Source organism: Hetaerina americana, unplaced genomic scaffold, assembly GCF_022747635.1.
Source record: "Hetaerina americana unplaced genomic scaffold, ioHetAmer1.1.p SCAF_10, whole genome shotgun sequence".
NCBI lineage: Eukaryota > Metazoa > Arthropoda > Insecta > Odonata > Calopterygidae > Hetaerina > Hetaerina americana.
In genome coordinates, this window is record NW_027286070.1 from 72,289,953 (window position 1) to 72,312,251 (window position 22,299).

At 41.8% G+C, this 22,299-nt stretch overlaps 1 protein-coding gene across 1 annotated transcript; it reads left to right on the top strand.

The window, feature by feature from the left end:
• The first annotated feature begins 60 nt into the window (after positions 1-60).
• Positions 61-21,904, top strand: LOC139700364 (pancreatic triacylglycerol lipase-like). The gene is made up of 7 exons (XM_071599004.1): positions 61-115; positions 2,189-2,366; positions 3,937-4,085; positions 10,700-10,948; positions 17,029-17,226; positions 19,961-20,261; positions 21,841-21,904. Exons 1-7 carry the CDS (start codon positions 61-63, stop codon positions 21,902-21,904), a joined length of 1,194 nt encoding a protein of 397 aa, XP_071455105.1.
• Positions 21,905-22,299: the final 395 nt, after the last annotated feature.

A 22,299-nucleotide genomic window follows, 5' to 3' on the forward strand; every position in this document is an offset into this window, starting at 1 on the left:
GGAAGGGGAGGGAGCCCTAGAGGAGTTTTGGCCCAGCGAAAAGTCGCATTCATCCACCAGATGGCGAAGAAATTGGTGGCCGAATGTGCCTTCCTCTTCCTCTGCGTTATACACGGTAAGTCCGGCGAGAGATGGCCTCTAACGTTGTCGCCCGAGTTCGCCACCATTCATCCTAATTCCGTCGTCATTTCAATCTGAAAATCGGTCAACTGAAGCCATCCCTTCTTTCCTCTCTAACTCCCCCGTACGCCCGAAAGCTGTTGTCTCCCCATCCCCCGTTTTATTCCCTCCTAATTAATATACCTGAGAACATCTGCGGTAGATATATTTAAAAATTATTTAAAGCTGTGTTTTCCGCTAACATGTATATAATGTGTGTATATGTGTGTATGTGTGTGTGTGTGTGTGTGTGTGTACGACCACCCTCACTCGCTCGCTATTATCCATTTTCATCGAGTGCTTGCATCCCCTGCCACACATCTTTTTGGTGGACCGAATAGTAGTTGCGTAAATGTAGACTAAATGACCCACGTCTAAGAGAATGAGGAACCTGACTCGATGTATTTAAATATTTATTTTTCCTCAGCAAAATTCGCGGTCATAAAAGAAACAAGTAAAGAGCCCCAACATCCGTAATAAACAAACTTGGTAACTTAGGGCAAAGCTTTATTTTACGATCAGTTTAGATTTCTAATCGCCATCCGGTTTATCCTGGGGTAAATGCGCTCTCGCGTTCCTCTAGTCAGAGAAACTCGAGTTCTGGCTCTGGTAAGAAAAGTTCTGTTCGCCGGTTCGTTTTCCAGGAAACTTGAGATTATTATCCGGAGAACAGGGCTATGGACGACCCACCTGATTTCCAAGAAGCATAATATTACCCCCGAAATGCATAAAAAGCGTAAATTCATTTGCCGTAACTCTTCGGGTCGGGCAAAATAAATTTTAAATAATTATTTATCAACATAATGAAATAATAATATATAATTTACGAGATCGTACATATATAATAATTTGAGGGGAAAAAAGTCTACTGGGGTGACGTCAGGACTATAGAAGGGGTGAGGCAGCGTTGGTACCTGGTTTTTGGCCTGGAACTCGAGGAATCGTAGCGCGTTGTCGTGATGGAGTTGCTAGGTAGCCAAATGTCTTTTCTTTCGTCTTGATGACCCTTTTCGGAGTATTTTCAGTATATCCACGAAGTAGGCAACGTTGACTGTCTGCCCATGAAGAAAAAACTCCTTATGGACCACTCCTTTACCGTCAAAAAAGACAATGAGCATTGTTTTCACTTTTGATTTGCTCATCCTTGCCTTTTTGGGCTTGGGGCACTGGTCGTTTTGTCCCTCAGAGTTTTGGCGTTTTGTTTCTCGGTGGTATTCAAAAACCCAGGTTCCATCACAAGTGATTACGTTGTCCAAATAATCAGGTTAATTTTCAATACGTTGCAAAAGTTCACTTTAAATTTCCGCTCGGTTGGTCTTTCGTGACACGGTCGTACAATAAACGACGTCCTACCGCTTCCACAGCTTGGAGAGCACTGAGACCTGTTTCGTGGCAAAGCTTAGCGTCCCCCCCTCCCCACCTACTCGAACTGATTCGATCCCACTCCGACTAATAGGAGCGACGCGGGAAATTTAATTGCATTACTTTCGGAAGGTACCCTGTAGTCTAGAGAAGAAATATACAAGCGTCCTGGATGAGTGAAATATTCGATGGCAATTTTATGCATAAAATAACAAATTCCTAAGGTAATTAACGTTCTACAATCCTCAGCTAACAAGCTCCTACGACTTATTCCGTGCAACAAATCTTTGAATTAAGTCGTTACCCCTTGGGAGTGCGATGCTCTAACGATGTCTCGTTGCTTACATCTGTTGTAAACGCGATATAAACTGTGTGCATTGCATAGTCCACCTCTACTAACCGCTAAGAATATTTTGTGGATTTCATCTTTTTGTTTCCAACTTTCAATTCCGTCCTCGACCAAACCTCCTTAAACCAACAGTTGCGGCGATGACTCTCTTCGTCATCCGGGCTGCGAATCTCTCAATCATTGTATTTGGTTTGACTTTCCGTCCTTGAAGTTGCTAACCATCTACAAGTCCAATCACAGCTCGATAATCTACGAGTAAAGTGCATTTGTTAGTGAACTGCCCTCACCATTTTCCCACATCTCCACTATGGAATGCAGGGTGCAGAGGGAGCGATGGAGATGAGGACACCTCGATGGAGGCTCGCTTCATGCCACAATGGCCATCTTTCTCCTCCCTCTTGGCGCTCATCAGCGGCTCCATCGGATGCCCCTCGCCTTCCGCAGACCCGATGGACGGATGCCCCGGCGACAATGTGTCTTTCTACTTGTATAAAAGGTGGGTGCTCCGTCGTGAAAGCTAGCGAAAAAAAATCAACCAATCTTTTGCTTCATTTTCATCTCCGACGATCATATTCAAACAGGTACGATACTGAGTGATTTTCTTGGTATAATAATTTTGAATCACTAAACTCAAATATTGATTTTTTTATAATGTTTTCTACATGCGTAATATGCCGGGGTAAAGTTGTTGTCATGAAAAAATTCCAATTCGGAATTTCAAGAGAAATACACGTTTTGAGTTCTCATGAACAGGTTTTGAACATTAACCGAATCGTGCTCGTGGGTATGAGATATGGTTTTTGGTGAACACGATAATCAAAACACACAAGACATGAGGACCGCTTAGTTTTAAAGAAAATTATTTCGAGAATATTCCTTCATTTTGCCTGGCATGGACACAAAAGAAATCATTACAGTGGCTCCAGTAATGCATTCTGTGACCGTCAATTGCTCTATGCTGACGTCATCATCGGGAATGAAAGTAAAACCGAGGAAAGAAAGCAATTCACATCAGATTTCTATGATTGCACATTCCTAACCCCTTAAATATTAAAAAACCGAACCCTCAAGAGAAAATTCAACGACAAAGTTATGAAATATCCGCGGGGAGAAGCGCATTAAAAACATTACGATCATATAAACCAGACAACGGCATCGAAAACTGAGCGAGCGCATGAAAAGCTGGATTTCAATTAGCTCATGCTAATATTTACGCTAATTTAACCCGCAATTTCTTTCATTTTCATTCTCTATTTCGTGGATAATTGTCGTTAGCTTATGAAAAAAAAGCCACCTGATGTTTTACGTTGTTACGTGCTTGTGAAAAAAAATTAAGCAAAGGCGACGGTGGAACAAAGTTTAATGGGAGAACTTCAACGATTTTACCATAAATTAATGTTTGCCAACAAAACGAATTGATATTAATTGAAATTCTTTGAAAACGTTCTCGTATGTGCTGATGTTAACAGTTAAATATGAGATGATCAGGGGTTGTGCTGGTTTAGATTGATTTTCTTGCTCTTTTTTATTTGAATTTTACATGAAATATGAAGAAGAACGTAAAAAGCAAAAACATTATCATTTTAAACTAGAAATGGTTTGAGATTCTCATTTCCCATGTAAGGGGGAGGAAATATTTTAAATGACCCTCCGGCTCTCTCATAAATTTTTAAGAAAGCATAGCAATCACCAGCGACACCAGTATTACGAGCCTGCTGAGGAGAACAGTGTCGGAGAATGGTACTTTTTGAGTTGAGATCGGCGAGAGGCAAAAAATTGAAGATTACGGGAAAAATGGAGGAGATTGTAGATTGTAGTAGGTGTATCTGGTTTCACGTCACTGGAAGGAATATGACTTAATTCCTTACGCCACTGATAGCGATCCGCTATTTAATGCAATTTTGATGTAAGATCAGTGAAAGAGCGCAGTTTTTGCCACAACAGCTTTAAAAATCCAACTTATTTTTCATGCATCTCGCTCGGCGTTAATGTCTCTTGTTACAATGCCGAGGATGCATTTGGTACCATCTTGAATCCATCTTTCACCCATGAATTATTTTTCCCAGAGATGGCCCCATCGACGGAGTGCGCGTTTACCCGGGAGACGGTTCATCTCTTCGGGAAGCCGGGTTCGACCCCTCACAACCCGTCAAGGTCCTTATCCACGGATACACGGGAAACCGGAATTATGATCCGAACCCACAAGTGAGACCAGGTGAGTGCGTTGAATGCGGACGACTAAGACGCAGGAGATTCGAGAAGGTAGGTATACTGATTGGGAAACGGCATAGGGCAGCACAAGCTGAGGAAACGAAATGCAGTGCTCCGAAAGTATTGCAGTACTGAAAATATAATGAATGGCGAAGCATGAGTGAACTTCATTACATCAATTAAATGTCCTCCTTTGATTCTTTAAAAAGATCTACATGGAAATCATAAAAACATTGGCAAGGAACTTGAGATATCCTAGAGAATATTTCTGAGTTAAAATGTTGCCCAACGAAGAGAAAACACCAGCGCTTTAACAACTGTAGGCAAGGGTTGAATAACATCGAACAATGTTTCACCTTCATGTCATATATTTGTCTTGAAACAGGGACTGCCATTCACCTTCAAAGCATATCAGCATGGAAAGAATCGAGTACAAATGGAGTCGGTGTTTTTCGGTTATTTTTTTTTAATTCGAAAAAGCTTACGAGGTTTTTATCATTATTTACAAGAAAAAGAATCTCCCTCCATTATTCCTGCCCCAGATCATGAACCCTTAGAAAAGACGCATTTCGATAACGGGTAACATTTGTTTGCTTGTTCAGGGTATTCCACATGTACTTCTCAAAACCTTTTAAAAACAAGACAATATGATCACAATTCTCATAATTGGACTACCGATATGCTCAGAGACCAAAAGTTTGAAAAAAAGAAATCCCTCCGTGAAAACATTTTTTTAGAATGCGGCATCCTATGCATTTAATGCGTAGCAAGAAAAACAAGGCATAGAGTAAAATATTTTGAAAAATGATGCCGGAGGTGAATTCTGAAGATAGGATTGACAGATGCATGAGATCTGACGAGACATGTGAGTGCTACCGTGAAAGACGAATAAGTATAATGAAAACAAAAGGAGGAAAAATGCAATATGTAGTACTGTATGGAAAAAACCAAATGCAATGGTAAATCACTCGTTAAGGCACAATAGATTAAGTAGGAACATAAAAGAGGAAAAAACGGAATGAGAAATTCAACGAGAAAGAGGAATGCGATAGCCAAGAAAAGCAATATTTGAGACGGAATGGTTAATACTATGCTGTAATTAGCATTGGGCGGAAAAAATTAAGATATGCAGTTAACTACATTCTGGAGTAAAATACTAACGGTTGAATTCTTTCGGGCAAATCAGAAGAGGAACTAAAGTTGGGTTATTTAGTTCATTGAACTAAATAACCCAAAACTTAGTAACATTAAATTTGTATTCCGTTAAAGCTTAATCTATTAGAAAATACAGCATATTATATTGACACGAATATCAACCATAAAATGAACAGCTAAAAATTTTCGTGCTATAGGTTTCCACGAATAGTACGGCTTTCCTGGTGCCGAACCTAGGATATACAGACCAAGTCGAAGTGTTTTCAAATATTTATTTATGTATCTAGAAGTTGCAACTCTCAAGATTCGGAAATGTTAGCCAAATATACATATAGATAATTATACGCATAAATTTCTCCTAAATAAATATAAATATATATTTAGAAGAAATTTACACCACGAGTATTTCTTTCCCCAAAACCCCAAATATGAAAAAGGGGGATTGGGTGGGTTGGGGGTCTTTCCTCTCGTAATTTATCCCTAAGCATCGCGTCTTCACACAACAGGCGTATTCACTGTATTTATTTTCGTTTAAGAATAATTCGTCCGACCTGTGTTTGCATCGTAGACTTAGAAATAAAAATTACGCAGTCGTATAATTTACGCCACCTTTTAGCCGGAGAGAAGAATCACGGAGACGGCAGGGAAATCAGCCGATCGGAGAGAATATATTGCAAATGCGAACATCTGTACATATCTTATCGGCAAGTAAAGTACTGACATTATTACTTGCCACGCCGTATCACTCTTAAATAGCGGATGGTTAGTATAATTGACAACAAAGCAAGTTCCGACTAAGGAACGGATTTTTTTGAATGGCCATTGAATACGTGTCTGTTCTTGCCTGAGGGTAGGTGACGACAAGCAGGCAATGAACAACTGTTGCCTTGCCACGGCCTTGCTATTTTTACTACTGGAAAAGAAATTTCGATTCTTCCACTCTGAATCGTTGTGAATTTTTTAATCCATCATACATTGGCGTGAGAGAGAAAGGAGCTCGGAACCTTTCAACCGTAAGTGATTTCAACACCAAATTACCGTGCCAATGAAATTCAGACTTCAGTGAAATGCCAGTAAAGCACCATTGTTTTACCATGGTCACTTTGCATTCATTACTCGCACATCGTTTACGGTATCAACAACATCGATGCATTTAAATGATGGAATAATTGATCCATAGATATTTCCTTTGAAGTGCTTCCCGACGTCAACAATCCTCGCTCGAATGTAATTCTTGCGAGGAATGGGGCACAAATAACAAACTACCCGATAGCATGAATCTTTCAGATATTTTCAAATACTTCCGTTCGTCCACAGAGATAAAACTACGTGTACGGATACGACACAGGTTTACGAGAATAACAGTCCCCCTCCAAAACCTACCTTATAAATCAGGTAGTGAATGAATGAAAGCTGAAAGAAAACCTTGAATGAATGCCGGAGCAGGTCATGGATTCGGGCAGTATTTTAGGGGAAAAGGGACCAAGAAATGTGTGCCATTAGGGAAGAACGGATTCAGAGAAGGAGGAATTTGCAAGAAGAAGATCTAGTTCGATGGCTGCACTGGCCGAAGATGCGAACAAAAGAACAGTAATAACTAACATGGAGCGTGGCACTTTCAAATGTGAGACCTTTTTCTTTGGCCAAGAGCTTGAGTGCAGCATTGGAGGTTTTCTAGTCGCGCATATAGTGGGGAACTGAGATAATAAGTTTAACAGCAAGAAATGCAAACGACGAGGTTTATAGTAGGATTGGTGAAGAGAAGAAATTGCTGTGGGCGATCCAAAAAGAGCCAACTAAGTGGATGGAGGGAATACTGAAAGGAAGGATGGTGATAAGGGCGCGTTGGAGGGGAGAACGTTGGGTAAGCGGATTGGAGGACGGTGGAAAGTAGGCTTTATAGATAGCGTGAGGGCAGGCAGGCAGAAGTTACGAAGGAATTACGAAAGAATTGATGCAGGGGAAAGTTAGAGGAAGTTCTCGCAATATTTACGAGTAAATAGTGGTTAGGAAACGTCCAAAACCTGCTTTTAATTAGCTGGAGTACCTTGAATGACTTCGATGCGAAGGTGCATATTTATATCAATGCAACAATTTCAGAGTGTAAAAACCATTCGCCTTGACTGGGATTCGAACCCAGATCCCTCAATATCCGGTCAAGTGCTTTAGCCACTCAAGCTACCGAGGCGTCCTCTTAAACTCTGAAATTTTGGGGCTTTTAAAGGAACAAGATGTTGTGACGAAATACCGTACATACAATGTCACAGGCATTCGTAGTCGTGCGAGAAGCGCCACAGTCCACGAGGTTAAAGCCAACTTTAAACACTTATGGTGTTTATACTTTGACAAATTCCAAAGACACTGCGGGAGATGCCGCAACAGTAACTTTTAACGGAGTCATCCGCTAATGTGCATTTCAATGCAACAATTTCAGAGTGTAAAAATCGTTCGGCTTGACTGGGCTCGATAGCTTAACTAGCTAAAGCACTCGATCGGATATTGAGGGATCTGAGTTCGAATCCCAGTCAAGGCGAATGATTTTTACTCTCTGAAATTGTTTCACTGAAATGCATATCATCGGATGATTCCGTTAAAAGTTACTGTCGCGGCATCTCCCGCAGTTTCTTTGGAATGTGCATATTTATGACTAAATGGATTGATTGTTTAAGGGTCAACATACGGAGCTTTGAAACTCGTACGTGCCACGGTAATTTTTGTGTCTTTTACAAAGTCTGTGGCAGTGTAGGTACGTTGCGGAAAACCGAAAACCGCCTTCGGGTTCATGGCTATGATTTAATTCGAAAGCACCGAAGCAGCGCAATGGTATCGTAATGAGTTCCGGGGAGCCACATGATATAGCATACGCGAAGGGCTCTTCGAGAATAAGTCAACCGCATTAACGTCCTGGCATTATTTTCGTAAGCCTGTGTCGTACCCATTCAAGTAGTTTTATCTCAGTGGATGAACGGAAGTAATTTGAATATCTGTCTGTAAACGAATTTTTAATTGTAATTATCGTGAGATATCTATACACAATATGAGTATCATCATGAAGAGTATTTCAATCGTAAGATTGGTTTACCGCAGCCCTCCATTCTTCCCTACTTAGTTTTAGCTCCCTCACCCTCGGATAGGTTTCCTATTTTACGTCCTTCTTAATTTGCCCTATGTACTCGTCTTCCTCGCAGGATCTTTCCTTCATTTTTTTCTTCTATTACATTTATAACTAATCCATTGTGCCTCAATGTGTGTCCAATCCATCTATTTCTTCTTTTTAGCCGTAGAGCTCTCCATATGGTCCTTTCCTCTTCTTCTCTTCTACACATATACTTCATCGTTCCTCACTTTATCTGTGCATTTAATCTTCAGCAATCTCCTCCAGAACCATGTTTCAAAGGCTGCTTCTATTCTTCGTTGGTCCACTTTTCCAACATTCCATGTCTCCGATCCGTAGAGTGCCATGCTCCACACGAATGTTTGACAAACTGCTTTCTTGTATGCGATATCATGTTCTTTGAGCATAGTAGTTGCCTCTTCTCAATGAATTCCTCGTTGGCTTGGGCTATTCTTTGCTAGATGTCGGTCGAGCCCCTTCCATCCCAAGTTATACTGCTGCCCAAGATGATGAAGGATTCCACTTGATATAGTTTCACTCTTCGAATTGGGATATCTCCATTCAGCTCCACTCTTCCACACACAAGGATTTTCATTTTATTCTTTTTGATGCTCATATTTTATTCCCCCAGTACTTGGTCCATAGTATTCAGGTTTCCTAGCAGATCCCCTCGCGTCTCTGCTACTACTGCGATGTCGTCTGCGAACCTCAGCATCTATATTTCTTCGCCAATGACCTCGACTCCTTTGATGCCCAATTCTTGTGCTTCCTTCATTGCCTCTTCGATTGATACACGTTTAATAGTGCTGGCGAGAGGTTGCATCCTTGTCTTATTCCATTTTTTATTTTGGCTTATATTCTCCTTCCGTTGTTCATTTACATAGTTGCCATATGATTCTTGTAGAGGTGATGGATTATTCTTCTGTCGTTGTATTCCAAGCGCTTCTAGTATCTTCAAAATATTATTCCATTTGAAATTGTCCAAGGCTTTCTCCAACTTCACGAATGCGACCTGTAATGGCTTGTTCACATGGATCAACTTTTCGGCCAGTACCCTCAAGGTGAGTATTGCCTCTCTTGCTCCTCGGTTATTCCTGAATCGCAATTGGTTTTCCAAGAGGCTTTCTTCTAACTTTCCTTCTGTTCGTCGGCTGATTGTCCGAGTAAGTATTTTCGATGCGTGAGAAGTCAAGCTCAAATATGAGTATATACATATATTTGAAAATATACACAAAGGCACGTGCACTTACTCGCAGTATAAGCGTGTACCGTATACTCGTGTACGGTACACGCTTAACTACTTGGTGGAACAATGGAGGTATTCGATCAGAGCATTGAATTTCCCTTTTTGAATCATAAACATGGGCGTTCTTGATTTTTTCATGACTGCGTACCGTGCGATGGAAAAGCGAGCGCATGAATTTGTCAATGGTGGTCACGAATTTTTCATCTTTTTTATTTTATCCTGAAGGCCTCGGACTCTGGAATACGGAGGAAGATTTCGCCAACAAAATTTCTCCTCGTCTGTTTTTTTCAACGGGAAAAAAATTCTACAGTAAATTGGTGACAGCACAATGGAAAAATCCGCTATTTTCTGCGAAAGTCCCGAAATTTTTCCTTACCATTCCTGGTCGCGGAAAATTTCCTGATTTCCTTGGTTTTTTCAGTCATACTGAATGATTGACGTGGGAGAGATGTGCAGACTTCCAAAACTGAAAAACTATTTCGCATAGTTATCGCACGAAAACGGAGGCTTTTGCAAATTTTTAAAAAGTCATCGATTATATCCTATAAAATACGTTATTGGATACGTTAATATGGATGGAAATCCTATAGAGGCAGGAAAAGTGGATGAAGGGGGTATTGACCGGCAGTGGGATGTTGAAGACTGTGATAGAGGGGAGAATGTTAGGCAAACGAGGAAAGGGAAGGAACAGGATAGGGATGTTGGACGGGATGAAGGGAGGAAGAAATTACTCAGAGATGAAGAGGGACCTGATATAGAGTGGGATGAGGGATTTTGTGTTTTGTTAGGAGTAATAAAATGTTTGTTTGGTAGTTGTGTCCATCCAAAAACCTACCTTAACCGGTAGATTACCTTAAAAAAATATGGATCGAATGAATGTTATCTGGGGAATTAAAAAATAACAATATTTGTTGTGATATCCACGAAATAATTGTAGATTGTAACTTTGCAACAATTGTGACGCGGTGGGTTCTGGGCTAAAAAAACGGTCAAACCATGCTGATGAATGACAGCTAACAATGCGAGCGAGTGAGTTGATTCGAATCCAATCTTTAGACAACTTCTCAACCGCCGAAATTCGACCTCTTCCCGCGTTTTCCAGCGTACCTGAAGGCCGGGGATTACAACGTGTTCTCCGTCGACTGGTCACCCATGGCGAAGGAGCCGTGCTACTTTTCGGCGGCAGAAGGCGTGCCGATCGTGGGGTCGTGCACGGGTCAGCTGATCGACACCATTGCCACGGCCGGCGTCCCACCCGAGGAAGTCCACGTGGTTGGCTTCAGCCTTGGCGCCCACGTGTCCGGCCAGGTCAACAAGTTCGTCACTAAAGGCCGCGTTGGACGAATTTCGGGTGAGATCAGAGAAGAGCATGGGGAAAGAGAAAGATAAAGACCAGAAACCTAAAAACCTCAACCCTAATACATTCCATAGAAACTGCTACACGCCCTCGGACTACGGTAATTTTCCTCATTCAATGCCACAGTATAGACGATTAATTACCTTGTGCATTATACTTAAGTTCCTACAAACATCTTTTTCTATATCTTGACAACGTTTCCATTTTCGGGCATGGATTTCATTTCGTCCAATTAAAAACGAGAATTAACGTGTGTGAAGGTAAATGATTTGAAACATTGTCCAATGTTTCAAATTATCCTTTTACCATTTGAAATGACAATGCTCTAATATAAGTATTCTGCTAAGATTTTTAAAAAAGAAAAACCACCGAACACTATTGGGAATGGGAAGACGGTGCTTAATATTGTTCATTAATGAAGCATATTCCAGGGCTTGGGTTGTATTTTCTTATGATTTCGAAACGATGGAGCGACTATTGGAATGTACATGTGACGACTTCTATTTCTTATATTTCGTTCCGTTGGTCGAATTCACCAAAACAATTTGATGCCATAATAACTGCAATTACCTCAATTGAATTCCTAGGCGTCATCCTCACTCACGATCTCTCCTGGTTGAAACAAAAGGAGTTTATGGAAAACGGGGAGCACGTGGACAAGTTAACAAAAAATTAGGATTTATAAGAAGAGTACTGGGTAAATGTGATGAAAAGGTAAAAGAGAGTATCTTTCGCTGGTTGGGCCTCATTTATGTGTACATGATACTGCTAATATATGGGATCCCCTCCCGCGACTACAACCTTGACGTGGTGGAAGGGCTTGTGCGTTCCGATGACCCCTAGAGCTGTGCTGGCGGGAGTAATAAAAATTGCTCCTGGTAGGGTCACCCATGCCAGATAGGTCGAAGGTTAGGAGCCAGACGAAAGGTAGTCCACGCAGCGTCTGTTCCTCAGTGAGGCGGCTGCAATGGCGTCTGACCCGAGTGGGGCGGCCAGTAAGTGATGGTGTCACGTTAAAAACACTATCAAGGAAGGTAACGGGAAACCACCTCAATTATCATTCCCAAGATTTACATGATGGACTATACAGATATTTTGAGTCCTGGCAACCACGGGGCTCGGCCCAATCGGCCGTGTGTCGTGCCCGGCAGTGGGAGAGGCAAGGCTTCCGCGGTCGTCATCCCACGAAACCCTTGCAAGGGAAAACCAGCAGCAGCAGGACAGAAGACGCAAGAGAAGAAGACCAAATTAGTTAGAATAGGAACGTGGAATGTTAGGACGATGATGAGGACAGGGAAATTGGAGAATGTTAAGCGAGAGATGGAAAGGGGAAATATAGATATTTTAGGTCTATGCGAGGTGAGATGGAAAGATAGCGGGGATTACTGGAGTGATAAGTATAGAATAATATACAGCGGCGGGGACGAGAGCCAACGAGGGGTTGCCATAGTATTAAATGAAGAGGTAGGAAGAAGCGTAGTCAACATAGAGCAGGTAACGGATAGAATACTACTAGTGGAGATAAAAGCAGAACCGACGAACTTAGTTATTATTCAGGTATACATGCCACCGAGTAACCATAAGGAAGAAGAAGTCGATAGGATATACGATCAGTTAGAGGACATGATCGCGTGTGTTCCTGCAGGGAAACATTTGATAGTGATGGGGGATTGGAATGCGACGGTAGGCGAAGGAAGAGATGGTGATGAGGTGGGGGACTACGGTTTAGGCACGAGGAATGACCGCGGGGAGAAAGCAGTTGAGTTCTGCAGGAGACAGGGGCTAGTCATCACCAACACTTGCAGGGAAACATTTGATAGTGATGGGGGATTGGAATGCGACGGTAGGCGAAGGAAGAGATGGTGATGAGGTGGGGGACTACGGTTTAGGCACGAGGAATGACCGCGGGGAGAAAGCAGTTGAGTTCTGCAGGAGACAGGGGCTAGTCATCACCAACACTTGGTTCAAACACCACAAAAGACGCAGGTGTACAGGAAAATGCCAAGTGACTCAGAAAGTTATCAGCTAGATTATATCCTGGTTAGACACAGGTTTAGGAACAGGGTGATAAAAACAGCTTCCCGGGAGCGGATGCGGACACTGACCACAATTTAGTTGTTATGAAATGTAGCGTCCGCTAAAAAAAAATAGGGCAAGGGCGGCGAGTTAGAAAATGGAATTTAGAAGCATTAACTATTTTGACAAGAAAGGAGTATTATTTGGCTGTAGTAAAAATCATGAATGAAGTTAAAGAACTGAGTAAAGTCGAGGAAAAATGGGAATATATCAAAAAAGAGATATCGAAAATGGCAAAAGAAACTATAGGAAATGTTCATGAGAAAAGGACTGGGAAACCATAAATCACGGATGAGATGATTCGGTAGATAGATGAAATAAGGAAATGGAGGAATGTAAACACGGAGTTGGGCAGAAGGAAGTACAAAGGGTTAAATGATAAATTGAGGCGGGCAACAAATAAAGCAAAAGAAGCATGGTGGAAACGCAGTGGGAGGATATGGAAAGTTTGCAGAGGAAGGGTGAAATTGGTGCGCTGAACATAAAAGTTAAATCTTTATCGGGAAGTAGAAAGGAAGATCTATGCTAACAGTTAGAGATAAGGCGGGTAAGATATTCGTTGACGCAGGGAAGATCCAAGTGAGATGGAAAGAATATATATATTGGAACTGTATAGTAGAGAACTTTGACCAACAAAGTTAGACATAGAAAATGAACATGATGTAGAGGAAGACAGATTAGGTCCAGGCATACTCGACGATAAGATAGAAAGGACATTAAGGGAGACGAAACTAAATAAGGCCGTGGGGGTGGATAACATTCCTGTGGAACTATTGAAATGCTTAGTAAAATGTGGGAGGAAGAGGCTATATGGGCTGATTCGTTGTATCTTTGAGGAAGGAATCTGGCCGGAAGACTGTGAGATCAGTTTTAGTTCCTATTCCGAAAAAGGTAAAGGCTACATCATGTGAGGACTACAGGACGATAAGTTTGATATCCCACGCAGCTAAAGTTGTTCTCAGGATAATAAACAAAAGGATAGAGAGTAGGGCAAAGTATTACTTAGGGGATGATCAGTTTGGGTTTAGGAAGGGGAGAGGTACGCGTGATGCCATTGCAGTAATGAGATTATTAATCGAGAGGAATATAGAACACAACCAGACAGCCTGCTGTCTCAGACAGCGCAGGTGCGAGTGAGGAACTGGGAGTCCGGTTGGGCAGTGTTAGGAAGAGGTGTAAGGCAGGGTTGCCCATTAAAACCGTTGCTGTTCAACCTCTATGCAGAGGAAATGATCAAAGAGGCATGGGAAGAACTGGAGGTAGAAATGAAAGTGGGCGGGGAATTCGTAAAATCAGTTAGGTTTGCTGATGACCAAGCTTCAGTTTGTCAGTCAGCCAAGGGGTTGCAAGCATTGCTTAGTGAATTTGAAATTCAGTGCGACAGGTATGGGATGAGAATCAATATTAATAAAACAAAGGTTATGCGATTTTCAAGAAATAAAAAGGCTAAGCTAAACATTAATATAGGAGAGCCAAAACTAGATCAGGTAGAACAGTTTGCGCATCTCGGAAGTGTTTTGGACCAACACGGTCAAAGTAGTAAGGACGTAAGGAGAAGAATTGCGCTTGGCAAAGAGGCTTTCACAAGGAGGAGGGAGTTGATGAGAGGGACGTTGGGTAAGGATATTAAGAAAAGACTCGTAAAAAGTTTGATTGGGAGCGTAGCTATGTACGGCGCGGAAACGTGGTCATTGAAGCAGGAGGATAGACGCAGACGGAAGGCTTTTGAAATGCGGGTGTTGAGAAGAATGGAGAAGGTGAAATGGACAGTGAAGAAAACAAATGATGATGTATGTATGTGGGTATGGTTGGTGAAGAGAGGGGTTTGTTGGGATAAATCCTGTGGAGGCAGGAAAAGTGGATGAAGGGGGTTTTGACCGGCGGTGGGATGTTGAAGGCTGTGATATTGGGAGAATGTTGGACAAACGAGGAAAGGGAAGGAACAGGATGGGGATGTTGGAGGGGATGAAGGGAGGAATAGAGTACTCAGAGATGAAGAGGGACCTGATGTAGAGTAGAATGTTGTGTTTTGCGAGGGGTCACAAGTTATTTAATTAGTAATCATGTTCATCCAAAATCCTACCTTAACCGGTAGATTACCTAAATAATAATAATATGGGTTCCTCACGAAGTTGTATTAATTGCCGAAGTAGATCGCGTGCAGCGTAGAAGAGCTAGATTTGCAAAGCACTCGCGGAGCGAAGGTCAAATTACAGATTAAATCTCTCGTATAAATTAGAAGAAGGTCCCTTTAGCAGTGATGTTGAAAATGTATTATTGCCCCATCGCATTACGGCAGGAGAAATCATGCCAATAAAATTAGAGAGATTAAATGTAGAAGATATAGATTTAAGATGTCATTTTTCCAGCGAACGACAGAGTATCAGAATAACATTGTCCGACCGCAGTAGAGTCATGTTCGGGTAAAATTATTCTGGTGTATTCACCCCCTGCCATGTACCTAAGCGGTGGCTTGCAGGGTATACAAATAAATAAAATTGCCACTCTGCCGCAAGAAAACAAAACTAACTTTCTAAAAGTCTTGCCTGCTCCTTTGAAAAATCAGCGCGCTCCCAACCTTATTCCTCCAGTATACTCGTCACATACTTACTCTCATCTCGTAGCAATTTTATACGAACCTATCGTATCATTTTTAACCTTAACTGCCTTTCAATTTCAAATGTGTTCTCACTTTAGGGTACTGTCGCCTCTCTCTTACCCTTAATTGTAACTCCCACTGTAAAACCTAGCTTTTTTTAAGGCTGACCCGGATGTTCTTCTTATTTCGGGAACACTTGAAACGTTGGTTTATGTAAGTTTAACACCCAACTGTTCTGGAATTCTTCACTCGATTCCATCTATTGTTCATTTACGTCTCTTTCACCTTTTCTTTCATTCGAAAACTTTATCTGAGAGTAGCATTCTCCTGAGATGTCCTCATTTCTCAGTAAATCACTGTCTCGTTTGAAAATAATGTAATATTTCCGCTGATTGCTTGGGGAATTAGGTCACTTAATGTATATCAATAAGGGAAAGGTCCTATGAAACTTACCTCCGGCGCTCACGAAGTCACGTCGGCGCCTAATGAACCCCAACCGTCTACGAGACATCGATGACATTCTAACTCAATGGGCCATTCCTACCCCCCCCCCCTCGGCCGTTTCCGTGGTTCTTCGGAAAAGGTTTGGTTCTTGATCCTAGAAAATCGCCCTAGTCAATGACTGCGAGTTGAAACTAGGATCCTTCGGTCAATACCCGCATGCTCTGCTCACTTTAAGCAATGTTTCCCAAGATGATAAGGCCGGGTCCTTCAATTCAAGCTGCTGTCGGTCACACCAGGCCAGTCAGTTCGCGTGTCGCTTTGATTCTGTCTTCTTCTTATGTTAATTCAACCAGGTAACCTAACCTCACAATATTTCAGAACACGCGGTGTCAATAGTAAACTCACTTACATTCTACCTTCACGAAGTCTGGGGAGCACTAGGCTATTGACCTGGGAGGGCTGGGGTTCGATTCAGGATATCTCTGGGCACCCTAAACTTCACCCAAGTTACGTAATTTTTTTCTGGGCAGCAGGTCTTTCTGGGAAACAACAGGCAGCGCAGGGTAAGGAACCAGTCTCCATAACCTGTTAGCGTGTTAATTTCACACGTCGTTGGGCTTAGTACCAGGCGAACGCTACCCTCACCTATCAAACCAACCTTCAGGTTGATAACTGTATTTTTTTTCATTGAGGCCTTGTGGCATTGCGTCTTCCCATCTTCATAACTGGAGGTCTGGTATTATCTCCAGGTGAACTTCCCTCGATTTGCCTTCTCGATGGCAAAACCAACTCTGAAATGTACATAAACAAACAGATAAACGTACCCAAGCGTCCGCGGAGCAAAATCACTTGACAATCATCACTCTTCAGCTGTTCCACGAGACAAAAATACCTCTTCCCTAATTAAAACCCATGCTCCCGATTCACATGCATCATTCCGCTTTCTCCTGACTAGGACTCGACCCCGCCCTGCCATTCTTTGCGTCGATATTCGACGACTCCGTGCTCGACCCATCGGATGCGGATTTCGTGGACGTGATCCACACTAACGCCGGCAACAAGGGCAAGATGGGACCCAACGGACACGTGGACTTCTACCTCAACGGCGGATTCATGCAACCGGGGTGCGAGAGTCAAGGGGACACTTTCATCGGTACGTGGACTCCACCTACCCTGACCTTCCTTTGTGCGTGGAACTCCCGGCCGCGCACTCCACCGCACGTTCCAGACGCGATAACACAGCCGATGAAAACACGCGAAAGGGAAAATATGGAGGGGAGAGGGGTACCCGGTCTAATCCTCAAAAAAACACACCGATGACCCGAAAGTACAGACTTATTACTTCGGAAGTTCACTTTTCCGACCAATTTTTCCAAGTTGATCATTTATTATTATTTTATTAGGTAATCTACCGGTTAAGGTAGGTTTTTGGATGGACACAGCTACTATACAAATATTTTGTGATTCATAACAAAATACAAAATCCAGTATCCTACTCTACATTAGGTCCCTCTTCAGCTCTGGGTACTTTCTTCCTCCCTTCATCCCGTCCAACATCCCTATCCTGTTCCTGCCCTTTCCTCGTTTGCCTAACATTCTCCCCTCTATTACAGTCTTCAAAAAACAGTTGAAGTTGATCATTTAAGTTGAAAATTAAAACCGCGTTTTAATGACCCTTGAGACTTTTTGGGGTATTTAATGCCTCCTTTTTTCACCAAAGGAGGTAGTAAAAATTTATGCAAAGAGTTGTGAATAGCGATGTGATGTTGAAGACTGCAATAGAGGGGAGAATGTTAGGCAAGCGAGGAAAGGGCAGGAACAGGATAGGGATGTTGGACGGGATGAAGGGAGGAAGGAAGTACTGCACAGAGATGAAGAGGGATTTGATGCAGGGTAGGTTTCTTGATTATGCCTGTAATGAGAGACAGTGGGATCGTCGCCGTACCGTTTGGAAGATGTGCCCATCCAAACCCAACTTAGTCAGTGGATCACCTAATAATAATAACTGCCAGCAAGATTACCACCAAAGAAATTCCAAAGGAGATCATTGCTAATCATGAAATATCACTACTGGCGAGCCGTAAGGATTGTTCTTAGCCAATATTAAACAAAGAGTCAACTGAGCTTTTCATATGTGAAATTGAAACTTTAATCCATCTCAAAATGTAAAATTGAACCAACTGAAGATTGAATACGTTTAGATAATTGCATTCACAAATTATACAAGTAAGTAAATTATTGTTTTGAGAATGCACCGATATATCATGATTATGAACGACTACTTTACCCGAAATTCACCCTTAATTATCAATGAATAAGGAAGAATTAAAAAGTCTTTCGTTTCAACAGAATAGAATTTTTACGGCCGAATAGTGTCGCTGCCCTGAAGCATAATCTGCACTCTCCGTGATGACGTTGACCGTTGATGGAGTCCAGATGATGCCACAAATATCCGGCAATAAAACTTCTGCCATGCGGAAACTCAAAGTAATTTCATTTTTCCTTGTTCATTACAATGTAATTCCACTGAGTATCGGCCTCAGCTATCTCTCTCCCTTATCAATACTGTACGTTTAATAACGCTTCAATCCTCTTCAGGCAAATCGAAATTTGAGTTCGAATAACACCCCAGAGACATCTAAATCTTAAGTTTCTTCACAGTTCTTGCGACAATGACTAGCAATCAAAAAAAATTAGCGATGCATGTGAAATATAGAGAAATTAGGGCGACATTGAATTAATGATAACAGAGGGAAAGAATTCTAGAGTGAACCAATCTTCTTGTGGGAATACTGACAAAGATTATGATACTAATCCGAGATACGTTGCGAAAGGTTATTAAAGGCTCTTTACACAAACTTAGGAGGTGGAAGCATAATTTATGCTGAGCCTTTTCCCGATACGTAGAGTGACTTCAATTAAAACTGTAGGGAGGGCGGCATCGCTGACACTGGTCAGGTTCCATGGAATGCAGTGGGCGTAGGAACTTTCACCACTGAACAATCTGTGTATTACAACATACAAAAGGGGAGATTGCCTCAGAGTGTTATACTTGGAGAGATAGGAAGAAGGTGCAAAGAGACGTTTCTCGAAGAAAACCAGAATTTTGATGGAAACCCGAGTCAGATAAGAACGAAAGTATTTGGCAATTTTAGGTTAACTTCAGGAAGGACTTACACTCGCCGTTGACAATTCTGATTCTCTGTGCCACCGTTTAACAAATCCTTTGCGAACCAGCAAGGGGGTATACTTTTGCAAGCATATGGGATCCTCACGAAATTGGATTGATTGCCGAATTGGATCGCGTGCTGTGTATAGGAGCTAGATTTGTAAAACGTTGTTATGATAAACTTAATAGCGTGTCCAAAATATTATAGCAGATAGGCTGGGAATCACTCAATGGAGTGAAGGTTAAATTTTAAATAAAATCTCTCGCATAAATTGGAAGGGAGTCTCTTTAGCAGTGATGTTGAAGATTTATTATTACCTTCATCGTACTACGGTAGGAGAGATAATGCTAGTAAAATTAGAGAGATTAAGTGTAGAATGGATAGATTAAAAATGTCATTTCTTCCACGAACGATAGAGGATCATAATAGCATTGCTGGAAGGCGTTGGGGTCATGCTCGGGGAAAATTATTCTGGTGTGTATTCACCCCCTGCCACACACCCTGGTGGTGGCTTGCAGGGTATACACATATAAATAAAAAAATAAATAAGGGGTTAGAGTGTCTTGGGCAAATGTGACGTTGGGATTGAGAGTATGTATTAGTTTTAATTACATTGGAGGGTGAGACGGTCGGAAAATGCCCGAGTGAGTGACGAGGCACGCCGGGCATCCCCCATCTCGAGATAAAATCGGACATGACAAGTGTCTCTCCCAATAGATGGTGTTGAAACACTTGCGCCGGGCTCCAGTAGCCTCCACAAAGAACGCCCGTGGGTGCGCTCACCCGGGCCGTGTCACTCACCCCACCTGACCGCGCGCCCTCATCACCCTCTTCTTCCCTTATCCCGGGCAGACCGACACAGCTGCTCCCATAGCCGCGCCACCGAAGTCTTCGCCGAGTCCATCTCGTCCGAGAGCGGCTTCTGGGGCACCCAATGCTCCAACTGGATGGATCACGTGGCCGGCCTCTGCGCCGACGAAGGCGAAATGGTGCTCATGGGGGAGCACGTTAACCCCAGGTGAGGGCGCACGAATCCACAGCGTGCACCACCAATTGAAACTCGATGAGATGAGCACGACGTCAAAATTTTCATGTGTCGTGATTTGAAGGAAGAGTTTGGTTAATGTTTTACAAGCATCGTAATCATCGGTTAATTTGTATGTCTTTAACGCGCAATTCTTTAAGGATGTATGCATAAAAAACCGATGTCTAGGGTGTAAAATTAAAAAAAATCTAATTCTCCGAGTTTATGCAATAATTTATCAAAAAGTAAAAAAAATTAAAATAATAATGTTTGCTGATTTATTAATATTGTTTTATTTATTCAGCATTAGTACGAAAATAGCACATTTTGGCCTTTACATCGAACTTTTCACAATGATAACAATGGTCACATTTACAAACACACCCAAGCCCTAGTTGGAGGCGGGAATCGAGCCCGCGACCAGAGAGGAAAACGTTTGGGCCAACTGGTAGTCGGGTGTCCATTTAAAAGTGGTTCTGCCTATGTAAGGCGAAACTAACTATAGCGATCGAATTATAAACTGTAATTCTGCCCATGATTTATAATGCCAAGCAAACTATTCAAGGAAGTAAATCCTGTAACATGAACAATAAGAGCTAAATGCTTTCGAATTATTGTAGTCAGCTTTCTCTCCTGATTTTCTCTGCTCTCAAAATCATAAATATACGCGGAAAGCTATTGTAAAAAATTATTATATCATGTCCTCCTCTGGTAAAGTTCTTCTCGCACGCACACACTTCACGCACAAAAATGTTGAAATGTTCGGATTCATGTGAAAAAAAATATATGGTGATTTCGAGAAGTCGCGGGAAATCAAAATTCCCATGGTAACGTAAGATCGCAGAACATTTCAGCCCTTCTCGTCACAATGTGAGATGTCTCCACACGATACGTACAGCCTGCCGAAAGGATAAAACCCCTATGGGGAGGGAGCGAGGGAATGGAAATGAGGAGTGCTATTACTCCAAGATTTAGGATGAAAGTCAGTGGCATCAAAAACATTTTGCTTCACGCCTTCCCTGACATTAAAAATGCTAAAATGTGACCCAAAGTATCGTGTTCAGCAAAAATGTAATTGGGACCCGTCCGTAAATGTACCCACCTACTTGAATGTCGCTACGAGACATACCGTAACGAAAGGGGTGTAGAGTACTGTCCCCCCCCCTTGCGACCTTCCCCAACTAACTTCAACGCACAACTGATGTAACAACGCTCTATTTTAGCGCTGTTCTAGACTATTCCTAGATCCACTGCAAAGTTTCGATTCAAACAAATTTTGTTTATGATTGAGTAATTATTTTCACAAAATTTCAGAAAGTATTTTTTATGAAAAAATGGTTGCGGTTAACAAATATTTCATATTAAGGTAACCATGTCCGCTGAGCGAAATTAAAAAAATAAATAAATATATCGGTTGTTTACTTTGACTGATTAGCTATAATATTTTTGAAGAAATTTTAATGGCCAGTGACCAATTTTCGCCATACTATTTTTTATTTTATTTACGGAGGAAACAATTATCCGCATATCGTAAAATATTTCAAATTCAAATAAGATTTTCTTTCAATTTCAGGACCAGAGGAACTTACTACGTGAATACAAACTCGGCGCCACCTTTCGCAATGGGAAAGAGTTGAGGCCTCTCCTAAAGGTGGCAGTGAAAGCTAGTTTAGAGAGAGGAAAATTATGGAAGGTGAAAAGTAAATAATTACCTTAGGAAAGTGTGAATCTTCAGCACTCTCACAGTTTTGAAGTGAAAGCAAAACATTCTCTACTATGAGTGGTGAGCTCGAAAATTTGATTATTATCGAATATTTAAAGTAATTCAACAGAAATTTCCTGTTAAATAGTAAAAATCCGCTTGCTGGTAGTCATTTCCTCTTTGTAACTTTTCCTCCAGAGAACGCTCATAAAATAACAGCAGCATTTATTCGATAAGGACCTAAAATAACTTAGATGCTCCATTTTTCAATAATCCTTCTTAGGAAGGCTTTGTTGTCTATTATCCTCGTAACAATATTAGGTCGACATG

Bases quoted from the DNA above. Each gene is read 5' to 3' on its own strand.
- LOC139700364 (XM_071599004.1), top strand. From the start codon at position 61: ATGGCGAAGAAATTGGTGGCCGAATGTGCCTTCCTCTTCCTCTGCGTT. The intron at 116-2,188 runs GTAAGTCCGGCG...TATGGAATGCAG, and splicing joins CTTCCTCTGCGTTATACACG to GGTGCAGAGGGAGCGATGGA. The intron at 2,367-3,936 runs GTGGGTGCTCCG...TATTTTTCCCAG, and splicing joins TCTTTCTACTTGTATAAAAG to AGATGGCCCCATCGACGGAG.